Source organism: Neofelis nebulosa, chromosome 5, assembly GCF_028018385.1.
Source record: "Neofelis nebulosa isolate mNeoNeb1 chromosome 5, mNeoNeb1.pri, whole genome shotgun sequence".
Classification (NCBI taxonomy): Eukaryota; Metazoa; Chordata; class Mammalia; order Carnivora; family Felidae; genus Neofelis; species Neofelis nebulosa.
Window position 1 is genome coordinate 50,092,098 of NC_080786.1, and position 21,195 is coordinate 50,113,292.

Genomic DNA, 21,195 nt, shown 5'->3' on the forward strand with positions numbered 1-21,195 from the left:
ATAAACCGTCTATCCTTTCCCAGATCAGGTACCCCTTACCTCCTATAATGAGAGGCAGAGACGAACATTATCTCACCGAGCCTCATTTTTTTTTTTTTACTAGTAAAAAGTGTATAAGAACATAAATCCGACCTCAGTACTTCCGCGGAATTGGTTAGAATAAAATGGAGGTTTCATAAATCAGGGTTGTCTTATTCAGGCTCCTTGACACCTGGACTAGAGCCTGACACATAGCATGAGCTCAGCAAATGGCTGTATTGTAATAATTGAATATTTGTTAGAAGGCTTTGTTAATCTGGAAGCTGTTCCAAGTGTTACTTATTCTCCAACCCCGATTTAGGCTCCCAGGTGACCAAATTTAAACAACTCATCTTGATGGGTGCTAAGGAGTAGCTGGAAGGACTGTAGCCCCCTCTCCAGAATAAATAAAAACATTGGAGGCTGTGCAAACAGAACTTCGCGGCCAGTTCCCTGGCCCACCATCCCACCGGATTGCCGCTCCCAAACCTCTTCCTTTTGAAAATCTGCACCCGTTGTAGAACTTTTGGGACCCTATGTGAGCAAGTCTCGCTTTGATGTCTCTGGAGATGTTACCACAAAACTCTTCATAGTAGCCTTGGCCTCTTCAACCTCCCTCAAGTTGAGATGCTGCCGCGAAAACGGCTAAGAGCTCCCCCAGGGACCCAGCCCTCGGGAGGCTTCTTAGTCCGCGCCCCCAGCCTCTCACAGTGGTTAAAGGATGCCGGCAGGCAGGCCTACAACAAGCTCTCCGAGGCTTAGGGTTTTCTCGGAGGTGGGCCTGGGGGGCGAAGGTGGGGCCGCCCGCCAAGGGTCCCTCCTCCCGCGGCCCGTTGCCCGGTGCGGGGGCGGGAAGGGCGGAGCCGGGCTGTTAGCTGCGGGCTCCTCCTCCCAAGGGCAGGCCAGGGGAGGCGGAGGCGGGGCAGGTTCCTAAATGGGGCGGACTTTGGCGGCGGAGGCGGGGCCAGACGCCGCGGGCACTTCTTCCCTCGGGCGGGCAGGCCGGAGAAGCGGCGGTTTTCTTTTCCCGGGGGCGGGCCTCGGCGGCGCGAACGGGCCTGGGGGCGGGGCCGGGCCCCGAAGGCCCCTCCTTCCGAGGCGGGCTTGTTTGGCCGTGGCTGCAGCTGCGGGGTGTCCGCGGTTTGGCTGCCTAGCCAAACGGGCTCTGGCTCCTCCCAGTGGCCGGCCGGGGCGGAAGCAGGAGGCGGGGGCAGCGTGCGCGCTGCTGGTCTCCTCTCCCGCGGCGCTGGGGCCCGCGTTCCGCGGCTGCTGCTCGATTCGGCGCCTCGCAGTCGGCCAGCTCCTCTCGGCGCCCGCCGGCTTCTAGACCAGGCCTCCTTCTCAAGCCCCGGCCCGCGGCGTCGACCCCGCCAGCCCTCTACCGCCCCGTCTCATAGTGTGGCCACCGCTGCCGCGGCCCCAGCCCCGATGGCTCTGTGCAACGGAGACTCCAAGGTCAGTCTTTCGCGTGGGGGTCTCTGCCTCACCGCTTCCGGGCGCAGGCGAGGCTCCGGGGCCGGGGAACCACCGCTCGACCCCCCCTCCCCCCAGCCCGTCAGCGCAGCCCTGCGGCCCGGGCAGCTGCGCGTCGGAGAGTCCTTGGTCGGGGCCTGTGGCATGTTTTCTCCTCGGGAGCGGCAGGTGCTTTGTTGATTTTGTCTGCGTGTCGGGGTTCCTGCGGCCGCCGGTCTTCGGGCGTCGGGGAGGGCGTCAGCTCCCCGCGGCCGCGCCACTGGCCCCCGCCTCCCCCGCGCCGCTGTGGGGCTCGGAGCCCGGGGAGCGCGGCCGGAGGGTGGAGGTAGGGAGGCCAGCGGGTTGTGCGTGTTTGCTTCCTCAGCCCTCACCCTCGTCCCTTCGAGAGGCTGGGGGCCTTTTGTGGACCTCCGGGGACCCGCCGAAGGCAGGGCAGGGTCGGGGCCTCGCGTGCGGCTTTCGAGCCGTGCCGGCCTCCCGTCTTCCCGCCACCCCATTTCCCGCCTGCCTTCGGTGGGGCCCTCCCCGCACCCTAACGCCGGCCTTGGGGTCCGCGGCGGCGAGGCCGCGTGACTGCGGCTCCCCTCGCTTCTCCCCTTCTCCGGTCCTGGTCCCCAGGTCAGTCCCTGGTCAGGGCCCATGGCCCCTCACTCCGCTGCCCTCCCCCCCCATCCTCCGAGGGCTGGAGCGTGGGTCTAACCCCGCCCCCAGTCGCTGGCTGCTTTTACTCGTTTGTTGGCGGTGGATCCCCCTCCCCGCGGTGCGGATCCCTCTCCGGGACGTGAGCCGCGGCCGCCACCGCCGAGGGCTGGGGAAGTGGGGAATCCCGGCGTGCTGGAAAAGTTGCTAACTCGATGTGGGGAGAGCACGTTTGGGCCGCCGCTGCGCTTCTCGTCACCTCCAACTCACTTTTTTCTTTAGACCTCTTCGTCCGTCTCGCTTCTGAAATTGAGCACCTTTGCTTTCACTTCTGTGTTAAAATTTTCGTTGGCTTGGCGTTCTTTCAGACCCTTACAAAGTCGTTTTTGTCAGCGGGAAACTGCAGTTTTGAATTGGGATTAACTTGAGCAAGATGTACCTCCTGTATGCTGTTTAGAGCCTCGCTTTGAGAAATTACTTTAAATTTTATTCGGGTGTGTGGGATTTTCAAAGTCAGGTGGGAATTGGTGTTCTAAGTCAGATAGTAGTGCCTTACTCATGGTATTCTGTTTCCAAGGTGGTGCCTAAGTGTCACTTGCTAGTAGGTCCTTTTTTGCTAATGATTGCTTAGTTCCTCGTAAACATTCAAAAACTAATTGTTGAGCAAATGAGAAGAGATAGTAAGGTAGCGATATGCGCTTTTAAACCGAGGAAACTGATGCTTAGACTCCGTGAAGCTCTTGTCTCAGGATTATGAAGGTAAATGAAGACCCTGAAGTAGTTTCAGACCCCAGAAGCGAATGTAAACCTCATTGTACAGCTCTTTACACTCTGTACATTTGCAAAGCATTTTTCTTCTCTCTTTTGAGACTTATAACTTAGCTTTGTGCTCATAGAAGAAATGACTGTACCAACAGAACTGAAACCTAATTTACAGACTTTGAAAAATATGTAGTGGTATAAGAGTATTTTCACGAAATTAACTGGTAGCAGGAAGTTAAAGATTCAGTTTCCAATTTATTTGTCTCAGGAGTATGGAACATAAACTTTTTTTCTAGTTGACACTTTGGTTTAACTTGCATTTTAAAGAGAGTCTTGATCAATTTGATGTATTTGAGCTTCAAGTGAACTGCTGATTTTTTTTTAAAATTTCAAGGTCCTTTATGTTTTACAGCATACTCAAGCATGTGTATTTTTATTTTGGACTAATAGATGTGAACCGGATTGGAAGCATTTTCAGGAGGAGCCATCAGGGAAATAATATACTTCATTAAATATATTATTATTCCACGTATGAGTAAGGAGAAAAAAACCCCTACAATTAAACCATGATATGTCATTGACATCGTATTGACAAGTAAAGAGATGTAGAAGTAAAGTAGGTGAAATGAAGTATTTCTAAGAGGTCTGCCTGGAAATCTGAGTAGGTATCTCTTTTCTATAGTTTACTCCTGAATTACTCTTCTCTGGAGTGAAATACAAGTACTGCCCTCAAGCTTTGGCCGCAAGCTTACTTTGCGCATAGATTGTTTCTGACAATTGTATGTAAATCCTGGTTCATAAATTAAAAAGGTGATTTCAATTTCTATCCTGGCACATTTCAATTTGTATCAGGATTTTCTTTCTTTCTTTCTTTCTTTCTTTCTTTCTTTCTTTCTTTCTTTCTTTCTTTCTTTCTTTCCTTTCTTTCTTTCTTTCTTTCTTTCTTTCTCTCTCTCTCTCTCTCTCTCTTTCTCTCTTTCTCTCTTTCTCTCTTTCTCTCTTTCTTTCTTTCTTTCTTTCTTTCTTTTCTCTACACTCACTGTGGAGCTCAAAACCCCGAGAAAAACCTGGAGATCAAGAGTTGCAAACTCTACTGACTGAGCCAGCTATAGGCGCCCCTGTATCAGGATATTCTAAAATGACATTTTTACGTGATAGAAATCAGGGAGAGACCTAAAATCTGTAAAAGCATTTGGGCTGAATGGTTAACCACCTAAAGCAGAGGTTATTGTTTTCTTGGTTAAGGAGTTGACATAATGTTATTTAGTTAAGAAGTTAAGATCATATTTAATAATGTCTTTAAAAACTTTTTACAGCTACTTGATGTTGTATATGAATTGTATATAGGTCAAGTATGAGACATAGTAACTATTTTCTGTTTTACTGAGGCAGGATTATCAGAATATTGTTCTTTGGACTCCGTGTCAGGTTTCCCTTTTTTTTTTTTTTTTTTTTTTTTTGCCTTATCTAAGCCTCAGACTCTTGGTTCCAGTAGAGGTGGGACCTGCTCCGTTACCTTTCCTGACATGTTGACTAGGGTAATCATACTTGAATTAATGTGTTTTTAAAGTTGATTGCATGTGATACAGAATCTTTAATGACATCTAATGTTAAACTTTTTTTTTATTTAAAAAAATTTTTTTTTAATGTTTATTTTTGTGAGAGAGAGAGAGAGACAGAGCTCCAGAGGCAGAGGGGCAGAGAGAGAAGGAGACACAGAATCAAAGCAGCTCCAGGTTCTGAGCTGTCAGCACAGAGCCCGACATGGGGCTCGAACTCACGAACCGTGAGATCATGACCTGAGCTGAAGTCGGCCGCGTAACCGACTGAGCTACCCAGGCGCCCCTAATGTTAAACTTTTAAATTTGGCATTTCTAAATTTAAGTTTTTGAATTGAGTTGAAAGATGATGAGATTTTTTACCTGGGACGCACTGACAACTGTCCTTTTATGATAATCCTTTATAGTATATATTTTTTTGAAAGGTCAAAGATGATTTTTTTTTGCCTCAGATTTTAAAATATTTGTGAAGATGCTCATCTAGAATGTAAGAGCTGTTACAAAAGGAATAGTTTTTATTATTTCCTGTTGTTAGACATGGAAGGTTTTGAGACTGGGAAGGTTTTGAAATTCCTCCAGGAACCTCAGATAGCCTTGTCTTTAGCGAGGCCAATTTGTTACTTAAGGTAGATGATTGTCTTTTAAGAATTTTTTAAAGATGTAGACTTGTCTTATACTCGTTCAAATGTATTTGATACTTTTTAAAAGGCTATTTAATGAATTATATTCCAAAGGATGCTGTTTGAAATAAAGAATAATTATTTGCTATACAGAACAATAAAATGTATCTCTGTTACGATGCTTAAATTGTCTTCATGTTTCCTTCTAACCTAAACTCTGTTAGATGCTCAAGATGAATGAAGTCCTCAGGGATAAAACAATTCGGAAGCACTTTGTGAATCAGTGGAAAAGTAGTCTCATAGAATTTGAGTATTTGTATAGCATACATAATTCTGGGTTGTGTAGAATAGAATGCTATTTTTTTCATGCATTTTGTAGAATAGAGACATTTCTGTATTTGCTTAAGAATCACAGTGGTTCAGGGGCGCCTGGGTGGCTTGGTTGGTTAAGCGTCTGACTTCAGCTCAGGTCATGATCTCGCGGTCCGTGAGTTCGAGCCCCGCGTCAGGCTCTGTGCTGACAGCTCAGAGCCTGGAGCCTGTTTCAGATTCTGTGTCTCCCTCTCTCTCTGCCCCTCCCCTGTTCATGCTCTGTCTCAAAAATAAGTAAACGTTTAAAAAAAAAATTAAAAAAGAATCACAGTGGTTCAAAAAAAATAGCTTTACTATAGTAATAATGTGATAGTTGGTTTTCTTCTTTTTTTAATTTTTTTAACGTTTATTCATTTTTGAGAGAGAAAGAGACAGAGCCTCAGCGGAGGGCGGGGGGGGGGGGCAGAGAGAGAGAGAGGGAGACACAGAACTCGAAGCCGGTTCCAGGCTCTGTGCTGTTAGCACAGAGTCTGACATGGGGCTTGAACTCCTGAACCGTGAGATCATGACCCAAGTCCAAGCCAGACCCTCAACTGACTGAGCCACCCAGGCGCCCCTATTAGTTGGTGTTCTTATTGGTGGGCTCTTGCCATGGCTTCAGGTTCATGGTTTGAGGATTAAGGACATGGTTATATAGTTATGTCTGTACATTCCCTGATATAGGCCTTTATAATGTGATAGGAAGTAAGATGTTTGGTTATAATAGTGTGACCATATATTCTCTTTGTCTAAACTGGGGCATATAAGGACATAAAAGAACATAAAAGAAGTTGCTGAAAATAAATTTGTAATTGCTGTAAAATGAAATATTACCAAACAAAAAGTTTGGATTCATGCAATATAGTAAATTAATGGCAAAACTCCTGTAGCAAGAATGCTCAGATTACTGTCTGAACATTATGTGCAGGAACACACGACATCTCTTTTTTGCATATACTTTACACACACCTTATTCACATTTCCCATTGACCTAGTGGATGGTGGCCTACAGGTTTGGAGCATCTTGCAAGCTGAGCAGTGGCTGTGTGGCACAACTGAGCACTCAAAACTGGATAGAGTTAGCTATCCCTAGTTGCCGAGGGTCCAAGTGTACTTCATTTTATCAGAAATGGATAAAAAAATGGGTTATCAGATTGAACCTGAAGTTAGAAGTGAGAACTGTATATTGCACCTGCACTCTATGCAGAACTAGACAAAACCATGTCAGAAGGTAGAAATATAAAGTGAAAGTATAATAAACCCATCTGATGTTACTTAAATGCAGCTATTCATAAGCAAATGTGTAAAACTGAAGAATATGTTAAGCTGGGTGGGGTGTTGGAATAACAGGTGTAAATTAGGATCGTTCTGGGCAAACTTCCATATGGTCACTTCAGTTATAGAGCACATATTGTCCTGAGTCTGGATCTTGATTTCACAGTGACAGGTATTTAAAATTTGGCTAAACTTTAATCCTAATATATATATCAGAGTAGTTATTTTTGAGTTAATAAAATTCTGAGTTATGAAAATTCTTAAAAATTGAGTGTCAAATTGCTTGTTTTCTAAAAGATGAGAACCAGCAGTGTTGAAACTGACCAAAAGGTAAAATAATCTGCTCTAATCTACCATAACAGATGTTTCCCAAACTTTTAAAGCTGCCTGGACTTGCAAAATTCTGTTATTCCTGTTTGTCACCAGGAGAATAGAATCCTTTTTCTCTCTTAAAACTTACAGAGATCTATGTAAATTTAAGACACCCTAACCTTGTCTATAATTTGGAGAACTAGTCTTAGTAATTCTTCTCCTCTGAGTCTCATTATGAATATAAATTTAAGACTCCAGAATTCTAAAATGCTGCTTTGGACACATTTTGGATGAACAATCCCAAATTAATTTGGGAAAATTTAGATGAATATAAAAATACAGATAAATCATTGTTTTGATGTGTTTATTGGTAATAGTGAAACTTTTTGTGCTGTGGTTTTTCCTTCTTTAACTTAAAACAAAATTTTTTTAATGTTTATTTTTTTTTGAGAGAGCATGAGCAGGGGAGGAGCAGAGAGAGAGGGAGACACAGAATCTGAAGCAGGCTCCAGGCTCTGAGGTGTTAGCACAGAGCCGGATGCAGGGCTTGAACTCACATACTGTGAGATCATGACCTGAGCCAAAGTTCGATGGTTAACCGACTGAGCCACCCAGGTGCCCCTTCCTCCTTTAACATTTTTTTTTTTTCCTTTAACATTTTATGAAAAATTTTCAAGCTAACAAGTTAGAAGAAATTTTAGTCACCATTTAGGCATACACCTAGATTCTACTCTTCACTTTTATTAAAACAGTTTTATTGAGATATAATTCATATACCATAAAATTGTGCCAATATAAAGGGCACAATTCAGTGGTTTTTAGTATATTCACAGATCTGTATGACCGTCATCACCACAGTCAATTTTGGAACATTCTCATCACCCCCAAAAGACATCCTGTAGCTTTTAGCAATCAGCCCTCTGGCCATCTGCCTTTTTCTCCCAATGCTAGACAGCTACTAATCTTTTTTGTCTCTATAAGATTTGCCTTTCTGAACATTATATATGACTAGAATCTTAAAATATGGAGTCTTTTGTGACTGGTTTCTTTTAGTGTAATGCCTTCAGAGTTCATCTGTCTTATAGCATGTGTTAAGTACCTTATTCTTTTTTGTTACCAAATAATGTTCCATTGTATGGATATACCACCTTTTACACATTCATCAGTTGATGGACACTCTTGATATTATACATAATGGTTCTATGAATATTCCTGTACAAGTGTTTGTGTAGACATAAGTTTTCATTTCTTTTGGATGTGTACTGGGGTGGAATTGCTGGGTCATATAGTAATTCTGTGTCTAACCTTTTGGTGAACTGTCAGACTTTTCCAAAGTGGCTGCAGTATTTTCTATTTTCTGTCAGTAGTGCATGAGGTTCTGATTTCCCCACATTTTTGCCAACACTTGTCTTTTGGATTATAGCCATCATAGTGGGTGTGAAGTGGTATTTCATTATGATTTTGATTTGCATTTCCCTAATGACTGATGATGTTGAACATCTTTTCATGTGCTTATTGTCCATTTGTATATTTTCTTTGGAGAAATGTCTGTTCAGATCATTTGCCTGTTTTTGAAAGTAGGTTACTTGTCTTTTTGTTGAGTTGTAGGAGCTCTTTATTCTAGTGACAAGTCTCTTATCAGAAATATGCTTTGCAGATATTTTCTGCCATCCTCTGGATTTTTACTTTTTTAATGGTGTCCTCTGATACATAAAAGCTTATAATTTTGATGAAGTTCAACTTATTTATTTCCTTTTGTCACTTTAGCTTTTGGTATCTCACCTAAGGAACATTTCCTTTTCCTTCAAGTTTTTATTTAAATTCACTAGTTAACATATGGTGTATTACTAGTTTGGGGAATAGAATTTAGTAATTGGTCACTTAAATATAGCACAACAAATGCCCTTCTTAATGCCCATCGCCCTACCCACCTCGCCTCCAGCAACCCTCAGTTTGTTCTCTATAGTCAAGACTTTGTTTTATAGTTTGCCTCCTAAGAAGCATTTCCTAATGATCTTAAGTCTTGTGTAATCGCCTATGTTTTCTTCTAAAGCCTTTGTAGCTTTAGCTTTTACATTTAGGTCTTTGATCCGTTTTGTTGTGAGACTCTAAGTTATAATTTGGTGGAACATTTTCGTATTATTGCATTATCGTCATGAACTGTGAAATCTGTTCCTGCCAACTCCAACATCTGACTGAGTGAAATAAGGTACCAGATTTACAGCATTAGACTGAGCAGGTAACTTTTTAAAAAGTAATTAAAGGGAATTAGGAATAAAAGTGTACATTTTTAATGGATGGTTAATTGGATGCTTAATCCACTTAATGGATTTAACCTGATAGATTTTTGGTTTTGTAATGGAGTGATTCTTAGATTTGACTGAATGTTGGCCTTGTTTTTGACACCATGGCAGAGCTTGACCATCTGGGTCCTCCCCCCCCCCCTCCCGCTGAAGGCTGAAGGTAAATAGTTGCTTATTGTAGCATTGTTTTTCAGTTTGTGGAGACAAATGGTTTGAAAAGGTCACTAATAGGTATTTTGTTTGGCTTGTTTTTATTGAGGCAAAATGTGCATAGTTGAAATACACAGATCTTTAAGTGTATAATTTGAATTTTTTAAAATTTATTTGGAGAGAGAGCGAGCACAAGCAGGAGTGGGGCAGAGAGAGAGGAAGAATGACAATCCCAAGCAGGCTCTGTACTGTCAGCACGTAGCCCAGCTTGGGGCTCAGACTCCCCAAACGTGAGACCTGAGCCGAAATCAAGAGTTGGGCGCTTGCTTAACTGACTGAGCCACCCAGGTGTTCAGTGTACAATTTGAATTTTGACACACACACACGTATACATACACACACACACAAACACACCCATGTAACCACTTCTCCAATCAAGATCTAAAACATTTCTATCATTTCCAAGTTCCTGTGTGCCCCTTTGACACTTAATCCCTCCACTCCTCTAGCAGCAACCACTGTTCCCATTTTTATAACCAGACATTAGTTTTGTTTGCTTTTGAACTATATATAAATGGAATCATACAGTGATTGTGGCTTCTTTCATAATGTTTTTGAGATTTATCCATGTTGTTGTGTCAGTAGTTTGTTCATTTTTATTGTTGCATAGTATTCCACTGTGTGGATATACCAGAATTTGTTTATCCATTCACATGTTGATGGCCATGTGTTCTGTTTCCAGTTTTTGTGGACATAGATGTTCATTACTCTTGGATAAATATTTAGGAGTGGAATTCTTGGGTCAGAGGAGAGCCCCTAATAGGTATTGGTATTTTCTATTTTGTACAGTTTAAAATATTTAGGTTATAATAATAAATTACTTGATACCTGGAAGAGATAAACCTTGGTATAGTAAAACAAACTTTAAAAAATTACATCATAATATTTTATCCTTAAGAGTATTTTCAAAAGTACCTTGTTCGGCTGTATTTTAATGGAAATAGTATGTGGTTTGTGGGCAAAGAGGCTACTTTTGGATTGGCTTTATAAACCTGTACCAGTAGAAATGAATCACTTCTTTATTTGATAATAACAATCTGAATTTTAAATTCAAAAATAATTTGACAGTAAAGCTGATGAAAATAGAATTGGAAGCACTTGATTTAATAAGGCTGGGTTTTTATTTTTGTTATTATTTATTTATTTAAAGTTTATTTAGTTATTTTGACAGAGGCAGAGATAGCACGAGTCGGGGAGGGACAGAGAGAGAGAGCGTGGGGGAGAGAGAATCCCAAGCCAGCCCATGCTGATAGTGCAGAGCCCTACACAGGGCTCGAACCCAGGAACTGTGAGATCATAACATGAGCCAAAACCAAGAATCCAATGCTTAGTCGACAGAGCCACTGAGGTGCCCCTCTTCTTTTTAAATGCAACCTTTGGAATTGATGCAGTATTTGCATATAAAAACTATTTTCAGGTTTTTGATAAGAAAATTTCTATCAGTTTGTCTGTGAGGCATATTATCCTTGTATGGCAAATCTTAGATTCACCAGGGCTAGCTCTCCAGAGGTTAATTAATAGTGCCTCTAAGTAGTTCCTCTTCCCTGATGTCTTTCCTTCATTAGTTACCCCCTTAAAAAAATTTAAGTATGCATTTATGTTTTAAATTTACAAAGCTAGAGAATCTGTATAATGTGTATTTTTTTTTAAGTTTATTTATTTTGAGAAACAGTGCGAGTGGAGGAGAGGGGCAGAGAGAAACCATACCCAGAAGTTTCCCTGCTGCCAGTGCAGAGCCCAATGCAGGGCTCAAACCCACGAAGCTGTGAGATCATGGCCTGAGCTGAACTGAAGATTCAGATGCTTAATCGACTGAGCCACCCAGTCACCTTCAGTGTAATCTGTATCTTAAAGACAGGGTCATAGAGACCTAAGCATGATTATAGCCATGTTGTATACTTCTGCCCTGTGTTCTTACATATTTTTAAATGTATTTCCAGGGAAAGCAGGATCATGGTTTTTTGATTGAGAACCTGCCATGGATGCTTTGGTGTTAGTTTTTTGTGAAATTTCACTTTAGGTGGCAGTAAACATTTTCAGAAGGATGTGTCATACTGATTTATTGCTGACAAGTTTATGGTCAGCTCAGCACTGCTGAGCTCTACTACTTTCATCCTTCTGCCTAAGCCAAGATGTCTTATGGCATGGCACTCTCACTTCTCTCATTACATAACCCAAAACTAGTCTCATGGCTGAGCCTGATGTCAAAAGTGAGGAAACATATTCCACCTAAAACAGAATGAACTGCAAGGTCACATGAGAAACGGCATGGATGTGGGGAATAGTGAAGAATTAGGGCCAATTATACAGTCGATTACGTATAGAATGTTAAAAACATGCATATGTAGAGCAGAGTGTATAAAGTCCCTACCTAGCTAAACGGTTACAAGCACATGGTCAATCTTTCTTCATACATATTTACTTAGTGCCTCACAGACTTACATACATATTCTCTATTTTGTATGTTAAGATCGATCAGTTGATTCAGGTATTGCCAACATAACCATTTATTATCAAGTTTCTCATGAATCTTTCACCTAATGATTTTAATAATCAGTGCCTAGTTTAGTGCTTGTCATAGATCTGCTGTAAAGAACCAGTTTTTAAATTTTCAACCCACTGATGCTAATGCAATAAATTTATAGACAAATGAAATTTAAAAACCTAAGACATAATACATAAAGACCCCCAGTTTTTATCGTAGACTCAACAGAAATAAAATTATTTTCTCAACTTGTTATAAAAGTATATGAATGTTTATGTAGAACTTACGTACCTTTTGTTAATGTACCTTTGGTCACAATTTCAGATCAGAACTGGTCCTTTTGTGAACCACAATAGCTTAGATCCTTTAGGATTGCAAAATGGTGATATTCTAATTCTGCTATAAAGATCTCTCTCTCATGAACTATATGGTTACTTGGTAGAGTTCCTCCTGGAAAAGCAGAATGCATGCTTGATTCCTTCCCATTACTTTGACCAAATTTATTAATAATTTTTTCAAGTTTTATTATTTGCAATAAAGTGTAGTTCAGGCACATATTGGAGTAGAAAGGGCTACATATAGAAGGAAGATTGTGTTTATGAAGTAGAGTAGAAGCATCTTGAAAAATGGACCATGTGCTAAACACCTGTGAAATTGTGTCATCTCCTCAAACTTCGCATTTTTTTTCTTAAAAAGTGTATTGATTCTTTCTAAGCTAAAATTCTTTTTTTTAAAAAAATGTTTATTTATTTTTGAGAGCAAGAGAGTGACAGAGCATGAGTAGGGGAGGGACAGAGAGAGAGAGGGAGACACAGAACCTGAAGCAGACTCCAGGCTTAGAGCTGTCAGCACAGAACCCGACACTTGGCTTGAACTAACGAACCAGGAGATCATGACCTGAGCCAAACAAAGTCAGACACTTAATTGATTGAGCCATCCAGGCGCCTCCCTAAGCTAAAATTCTCAAAGGTATTTTAGGAGTAATAATTACGTGGGAGACAAAATTGAATCTCTTCATGAACTCAGTATGAAGAGATAGGTTTTTGATTATCTTTCATCTGTAAATAAAAAGTGTTATCCTAAGGTCATCATAAAAGAGGCAGTGAAGTTTGGGGATAAATCTGTATTTCTTATTTTTTTTATGTTTATTTTTGAGAGAGTATGAGTGGGGGAGGGGCAGAGAGCAAGTGAGACACAGAATTTGAAGCAGGCCCCAGGCCCTGAGCTATCCTCACAGAGCCCAGAACGGCGAGATCATGACCTAGGCCAAAGTTGGATGCTTGTTTAAGCAAGTTGGTACTTGTTTATGTGAGTAGGTCCACATATGCTCACACCTGAAATCACTTTCAAAAGAGGTACTTTTTGTTAGAATAATTGATCTGAGTCACAATAAGAATGCAGAATCAGTAGAGAAAACTAAGGGATAATATAAAGAAAACAATGTATGAGGAGGGTGAGCAGAGATAAACACAGTTCAGAACTTTTCCTTTCAATATTTTAATAGTATGAGAACAGTTGTTACTGAATGTTATCTGTGTATGTGTATACACTGCTAACTTTTAGAATGAGGTTGATTTGAGCTGATTCACAGTGGCTTAGATTTACCTAGAGATAACCTTGTTTGTTTCTTGGTTAATGTTCACCATTGAATGGAAAAACTGTAATAAAACTTTAAAGGATTTAAAAATCATGAGGTAAATAATAATACACTCTGATTTTCACCAACAGTGCAAGTTTTATTTAATTTAGAACTGGTTGTGTAAGTATAGTTTATCCATCAGGTAACCTTGCCATAGGTTTCTGAAAAGACCTCTTTTAGGATAATTGAAATCCAAGAGGAAAATAATTAATAATTTCAGAGTTTAAACACTGGTATTAGAAATTATAATGTTGGACTAAATTTTTATTTCCCTGCAAGTTAGATGAGACAGAGCATATAGACTTGTGGTTTTATTTTCTTACTCAGTGTTCATATGTATAAATTAAATCCATTAGATCTGTATTTAGCTCATCTGAGAAGATGAACTTCCTCAACCACTCCTGTGGTTAAGGTTTATATATGGGAGTCTGATAGTGTTTAAGTGGATGCTGGAAATAGTATTAGAGTCCAAGCTAACCTGCTTTTTATTTTTTAATTCATTGATTTTAGGTCGTTCATTCAGACTGTGTTCATTATGTTTAGCAGTCGTGCCCTTGAACTTGAAAGGAGTTGTTGGCACCATAAATACAGGTTAGAAGAGGATTTGCAATGATTTTGAAGGATCCGGAGACATAGTTTGTTATTCAAAAGAAGATGCAGTTCGGGTCAGAAGTACAAATTGATTCAGTAAAGGAGAAAAAAATGAAAATGTGGAGATGGTGGTGGCTTGGTCCTATCTAACATGTAGAAATAAAGTAGGAGTGATGAATATACCTAGTAAGTGCTTGAAATTTCATTAGGGAAAAGAATTTTCTCAATGTATGAAATCATTAGCAAACTAAGAGCAGTAAAATGCTAACATAAAAGTTTATGTCACTAGGGCCTTGTATTTTCCAGACCTGTTGAACACTGAAAACTTAAAAAACGTAGTAATTTGAGGGAATTCCAATAGAAGCTTATAGGTTACATAGATTAAAGGAGATAGAGAAAAATGAACTCCAGTGAACTGAGTGATCATAATTTTTGTTCACAGTGTTTAATGCCTACACATGTGAAATTCTAAGATAAATAGAACAAAGTCAGTAATCATAACTTAAGCAACATGAAGCAATTGAAGATTGGTAAGCATTGCATGTACAACTAAATGTATATGCAGTATTGTCTATTATTGTATTGGGATGTCTCAGGACTTACAGATTTTTCTCAGGTGTAAAGCCATTTCCTGAGGGCATTTTATACATTTGTTACTTAAAATGAACTGCATAACTATCATTGTATTCAGTAATGGCACCTAGAACTTTTTATATATGTCATTAGAGATTTATTTAGAGAGGCTTTTTTGAGAATCATAATAGCACTTACAGATAAAAATATATGTATATGAAATAAATTTATTTATTTATTTATTTTTTTAACATTTATTTATTTTTGGGACAGAGAGAGACAGAGCATGAACAGGGGAGGGGCAGAGAAAGAGGGAGACACAGAATCTGAAACAGGCTCCAGGCTCTGAGCCATCAGCCCAGAGCCCGACGCGGGGCTCGAACTCACAGACTGCGAGACCGTGACCCGAGCTGAAGTCGGACGCTCAACCGACTGAGCCACTCAGGCGCCCCTGAAATAAATTACTTTTAGTATTGCTGAACTTTCTTCGTGTTCAGTCTGACTCTTCTAAGAAATTACTTTTTGACTTGAGTTGTCCAGGAATTGTTTTTCCACACATCTTCCATGACATCAAGAATTTTGATAATTCACCATTTCTTGAGAGTGCTCAGTTACTTCTGGGATTTTTTTCAAGGCCATTGACAACTCATTCTGCAAGTTTTAATGCTAGTACTTTCTTGATCTTACCAGAAGATGTCAATGGAAGTTTTTCAGGTAATGACCAGGACTCAGGCCTTCTTCAGATGGTCTTTAAATGTTTTGCTGACTGAAATATTAAGGGGTTGAGCTTGTCCAAAGATACTACGAGGAGTAATAAGCCACTGCACTTTCCAGGGGTCTTACTCAAGTGTTTGTAGAAAATATAGAAAAATGATGTACTTGGTGAATTACATAAAGCTCCAGAATGTCTATCCTAGATGAATTTCAGCCAAGCTCAGCTGTATTTCTTTTGCTGAATCCTTGGGGCATCTTTCTGCTCTGAAGGAAATTTTCTAAGAGACTCCAGGGAATCTCTTTCCCTTAAGGGATTTTATGTCAAGTTGTACATAGCTATGACCGTGGCAGTGACAGCTGTGTCATTGAGCTAATGTAAAACTTAAGATATTGTGTGATTTTTGAGCTGTCTGGCTTCTTTCATTTGGCATGTCTGAGATTGATTTATCCATGTTGGGATTTTTCGGCCAGAGAAGACATGGTATAGCACTCTGTGGGACCATAGAGAGTTTAAACAGCAGTTTAGGCTTAAAGAGTAGGTCATGGCCTTCCTTGTAGGGCTTAGAAGGTATTTTGGACTTAATTGAACTTTATTCTAAGGGAAAGTCACTATAGGATATTAAGCAGGGGGAGGAGGACTTAAATCACAGCTTTTTTCGTTTTAAGCACACAGGCTTGTTAACCACCTGATCAAAGTCAGTGTCACCAGTAATGAAACAAAATGACATGACACTTGCCACCGTGTTCTGTCAAGAAGAGGCATGATTACATCACCAGTGTAAGACTGTTGCCAGAAAAATGTTTATCTGGAATCTAATAAGGCAACAAGTAGATCCTGCTTGAGGCCTGTTCTGCAAAAAGCTGGTCTGAACTTTTAAAAAATGTCACTGTCCTAAAAGATCATAAAAAGATGAATAAATCTAGATTAAAGGAGACAGTGACATGACAATGTGAGTTCAAAGTGTGTGGTTTTAGATGGGGTTCTGGAATTAAAAAAAAAAGCCATACAGGACATTATTTGGTGACATTTGGGGAAATTTGTGTGTAGATACTATCAGTGTTAAATTTCTTGGGTGTGATAATATATTGTAGTTAGGAGAATGTCCCTGTTTGTAGGAAGTACATTCTGAAAAGGTTTTTTGGGGAGAAAAATGTCTATAATTGTTTTCTAGTAGTTCAGGGAAAGAAGTATATATAGATAGGAATAATGCAAATGTGGCAAATGTTACTAATTGTTGAATTTAGGTGGAGAGTGCTGTTTCACTGTGCCATAGTTTTGGTTTGTTTTTTTCTTAAGTTTATCTTACTCCCAGTATGGGGCTTGAACTCATGACCCCAAGATCAAGAGTTGCATGCTCCTTTGACTGAGCTGGCCAGGCACCCTTGTGCCATATTTTCATCCTTTCTGTAGGTTTAAAGTTTTTCGGGGGGGGGGGGGGGGGGGGAAGGGTCGAACAAGCATATGATAAGGTCAAGAGATAGAGGGTCTCTGATTTAACCCTTTAGTTGTAGGATCAGACTTTATTCAGTGTTGTATGTGAGGTGATGGTTTCTTATGAAAAACCTTCAGTTAATTCTGTTGACGTTTCTTTAAAAAAAAATTTTTTTTTTTTACATTTATTTATTTTTGATAGAGACAGAGCACAAGTGGGGGAGGGGCAGAGAGAGAAGGAGACACAGAATCCGAAGCAGGCTCCAGGCTCTGAGCTGTCAGCACAGAGCCCGACTTGGGGCTCAAACTCACAAACCGTGAGATCATGACCTGAGCCGAAGTCGGACACTTAACTGACTGAGCCACCCAAGTGCCCCTGTTGACATTTCTAAAGTACCTAAGGTGTTGGATAATTTTATGAAGATGTACACTTTTTCCAGAGTATAGGTGTAGTGAGATTAAAAAAGTAAATATGCTCAAACTTCCAGTAGCCTTTTGGTAATGAAAGGATTATTCTGGGTAGTTGAATATCCCAGATAACTAAAATGTGTGTGTGTGTGTGTGGGGGGGGGGGTTGTTCAAAATATCTTTAACCCTAAAACTTTTATTTTGGCAACTGAAGGCTCCTAAAATGTCTTTTCTTTTTCTTTTTCTTTTTTTTTTTTTTTTTGAGAGAGAGAGTGAGAGTGCATGCACGAGTCAGGGAGGGTGAGAGAGAGAGAGAGAGAGAGAGAGAGAGAGAGAATCTGAAGCAGACTCCAGGCTCCAAGCTGTCAGCATAGAGCCCAATGTGGGGCTCAAACTCAAGAACTGTGAGGTCATGACCTCAGCTGAGGTTGGATGCTTAACTGACTGAACCACCCAGGTGCCCCCTAAAATGTCTTTTTTGAAGGACAACTACCTGAATAAGTTTAGTACTGATGAAATCCGGTTTCCAAAATCATTTATGTGGTGTAATACTACTTTTCTCAGATACCAGTGGAACATTATTTCATTCATGAAAGCAATCTTTCTAAAGTAATAAACTTACTTCCTTTAAGTACCAAAATATTAAAAAATAAAATGAAGGTATTCTTCCAAAAATATGATGCATATTTAAAAAAATTTTTTTTTCTTTTAATGTTTGTTTATTTTTGAGACAGAGAGAGAGGGAGACACAGAATCTGAAACAGGCTCCAGGCTCCGAGCTGTCAGCACAGAGCCCGACATGGGGCTCAAACTCACAGACTGCGAGATCATGACCTAAGCCCAAGTTGGAAGCTTAACCGACTGAGCCACCCAGGCACCCCAAATACAATGCATATTTACCCACTTTGCTTCTGTAGTGCTGATTGTTTTGGGGTTTGAAAAGGCCTACATTTACATCCTGCTTTTGTCATTGTTTCCCTACGCAAGTGACATAGTATCTGAGTCTCATTCTTCCATCTGTAAATTAGAAACACATACCATTATGAATAAGAAAACATGTAAAGCACATGAAATACTAGGTGTGAAGTAAATGCTAGTTCCCTTTTATTAAAAAAAATCTTTTTATTGTAAAATAAAACATGGGCACAGAAAACTACACACAACAAATGTATAGTTGGATGAATTATAAATCATGTGCTTTTTTATTCAAAATATTGAAAGTTTTTTTCTTTAAAGTCCTATAATTTTGTTAAGCATATGTGTTGGTACAGAGCAGATTAGCATGGCTCCTGTGCAAGGATGACATAAAAATATATGAGGTGTTCCATATTTTTCCACTTGCAATGATGTGGACGGAGCTAGAGAGTATTATGCTAACCAAAATAATCAGGAAAGACAAATACCGTATGTTTTCACTCATATATGGAATTTAAGGAATAAAACGACCAAAGAGGAAAAAAAAGAGAGGCAAACCGAGAGACAGACTCTTAACTACAGAGAACAAACAGATGGTTACCAGCGGGGAGGTAGGTGGGGGGATGGGTGAAATAGGTGATAGGGATTAAGGAGTGCACTTATGATAATAAGCACTGTATATTGTATGGAAGTGTTGAATCACTATATTGTACATCTGAAGCGAATGTTACATGGTATGTTAACTGGAATTTAAATAAAAAAAGTATGTGTTGAGATTGGTCATTCTGGTTTCAAAGTCTAATTTTGAGTCGTGTTCTTTTATGCCTTGTATACTTTTCTTAATATTTTTTAGTTCATTTAGGGGTGCCTGGGTAACTCAGTCAGTTAAGCTTCCAACTTTGGCTCAGGTCATGATCTCATGGTTTGTGAGTTCAAGCCCGGCATTGGCCTTTCTGCTGTCAGGGCGGAGCCCGCCTAAGATCATCTGTCTGTCTCTCTCTCTCTTTCTGCCCCTCCCCCACTCTCTTCTTTCTTTCTCTCTCAAAAGTTAACATTTTTTAAAAATTAAAATGGTACTTTCCAGTTTTGATCTGTTTCTCTTTTCAGCTTGCTCTTGTAGGGATGTTGTTTTATTCCTTACTCTCTTTTTTACTTTTAGTAATTTTGTATGGGATCTGACTTGTGTAATTTCTGTTTCTCTTTTATATGAATTTAATTTTCCTGAGTTTTTAGATGGAATCTTGGTTCATAAAACTTTCGTAACTTTAGGGGCGCCTGAGTGGCTCAGTCGGTTAAGCGTCCGACTTCAGCTCAGGTCACGATCTCACGGTCTGTGAGTTCAAGCCCCGCGTCAGGCTCTGGGCTGATGGCTCAGAGCCTGGAGCCTGCTTCCGATTCTGTGTCTTCCTCTCTCTCTGCCCCTCCCCTGTTCATGCTCTGTCTCTGTCTCAAAAATAAATAAACGTTAAAAAAAAAAAACAAAACTTTCGTAACTTTATAGGGCTCTTTCTTCTGTTAAAATTATGGCAGATTGTTTTCTCAGGATTCCTTGCTCTGATCCTCCCCGCCCGCTCCCCCCCCCCCCCCCCCCCCCCCCGTAGTTTGGCCCTTCTGTTTTCCTTCCTCCTTGTCCTTGTCCTGCTTAATTTTGATTCTGCTCCCAGCAGTTGCTCCTCATTTGTGAGCCTTGTCCTACAAGGGAGCCCTGGCCCATTAGTTTATAAAGTTCATGGATATTAAATTCCTTCCACCCGTTTAAGCCTTACCTTGGGTCTTCTACTACCCATGCACTATTGGATGGAGTTCTCACACCTCCCAGTGCAGCTGCTGTTCTTGAATTGGCCTGTGCTTTCTAACTAATATCTGTTGATTGTTTTTGGAATTGTCCTATTCTCAAGTTCTTCACTGAAGCTAGGTTGTTTCCCACATAAATGTTTAACACCAGAGTTTATGACTATTGTAGTTTGTTCCCACAAGCTTGTATTTTGGGATTCTTGGGAGAATATCTTGTCATTTATTGTTTCGTTTTGCTATCTAGTTGTTCAGTGATACGTGGGAATTCAGGAAGATACAAAAATGATACCATCTCTACCTTATGAGAATCTCTAGATTCTTTTGTCTTATTGTTAAATTAGGGTACTGATATGATTTGTTTTTTCCCTTCGTATTATTGATGTTTTAAAAAATGTCATCATGATAAGATAAAATGATAGACATCAGGTGAGTTGAGAGGGGTGTTAACCTTTCAGGCTTTTGTATTTACTTAATAGATTTTACAAATAGGTATAATAAAGTTCTCTGTTGTGTAGTGTTGAATTTCATTTGTCTCTACTATTGATGTGACAACTTCTTTTCTCATTAGGGTCCTTTTTCTAATCTGTTAAGTTTGGAAGTTTAATTATCAAACTTTACAACTCTGTGTGAAGTAACAGTAAATAGAGTCAAGGTTTTGAGGGAAAGGAACTTTTGCTTTCATTACTGGTGATCTTTTTGCTTTTCCCTGAGTTGTTGAAGATTTGTGCTGGATACAGGCACGTTGATAGCCGAGGTAGAAATGAGGCAAGGATTCAGTATTTCCTCCAGTGACCTCTGATGTCATGTGATTAAACATTTTCAAAAGTTGATGAGGAAACAGTGTACATTTTTCTTTTAAATTAGTTGATTTAAAGAAGTACAGATAGTCCTCACTGTATAATAGTAAAACGACCATAAAAATGATTGTGCAAACTGAAATCATGCAAAGCAATTTTAATCAATGGGAAGATTACAGTGGTTTTATGACCTTTAAAATCTTTGTCAAAACATTAATTTTACGTTACTTATAGAAGTATAGAGAAATAAAATACTGAAACTGCCCTTTAAAATAACTTAAAGCGTTAGACACAGTGAGACTTATGTTTTCTTTGTAAAATACTG

At 40.0% G+C, this 21,195-nt stretch overlaps 1 protein-coding gene and 1 non-coding gene across 3 annotated transcripts in view; both read left to right on the forward strand.

Moving 5' to 3' along the window:
* Positions 1 to 1,267: 1,267 nt before the first annotated feature.
* The window catches only part of GMPS (guanine monophosphate synthase), a 76,142-nt gene continuing 56,214 nt past the window's right edge, over positions 1,268 to 21,195 (forward strand). Inside the window, exon 1 of one of the 2 annotated variants that reach the window (XM_058730297.1) lies at positions 1,268 to 1,473. In XM_058730297.1, the coding sequence (XP_058586280.1) occupies positions 1,447 to 1,473 (27 nt within the window). In that variant the 5' untranslated portion in view covers positions 1,268 to 1,446. Of the gene's footprint in view, positions 1,474 to 1,502; positions 1,660 to 21,195 lie in introns of those variants that run through there. The other variant, XM_058730298.1, reaches the window with a different exon arrangement.
* LOC131513271 (U6 spliceosomal RNA) lies at positions 18,597 to 18,698 on the forward strand. The gene has a single exon (XR_009262500.1). It is a non-coding gene; the product is annotated as a U6 spliceosomal RNA (small nuclear RNA).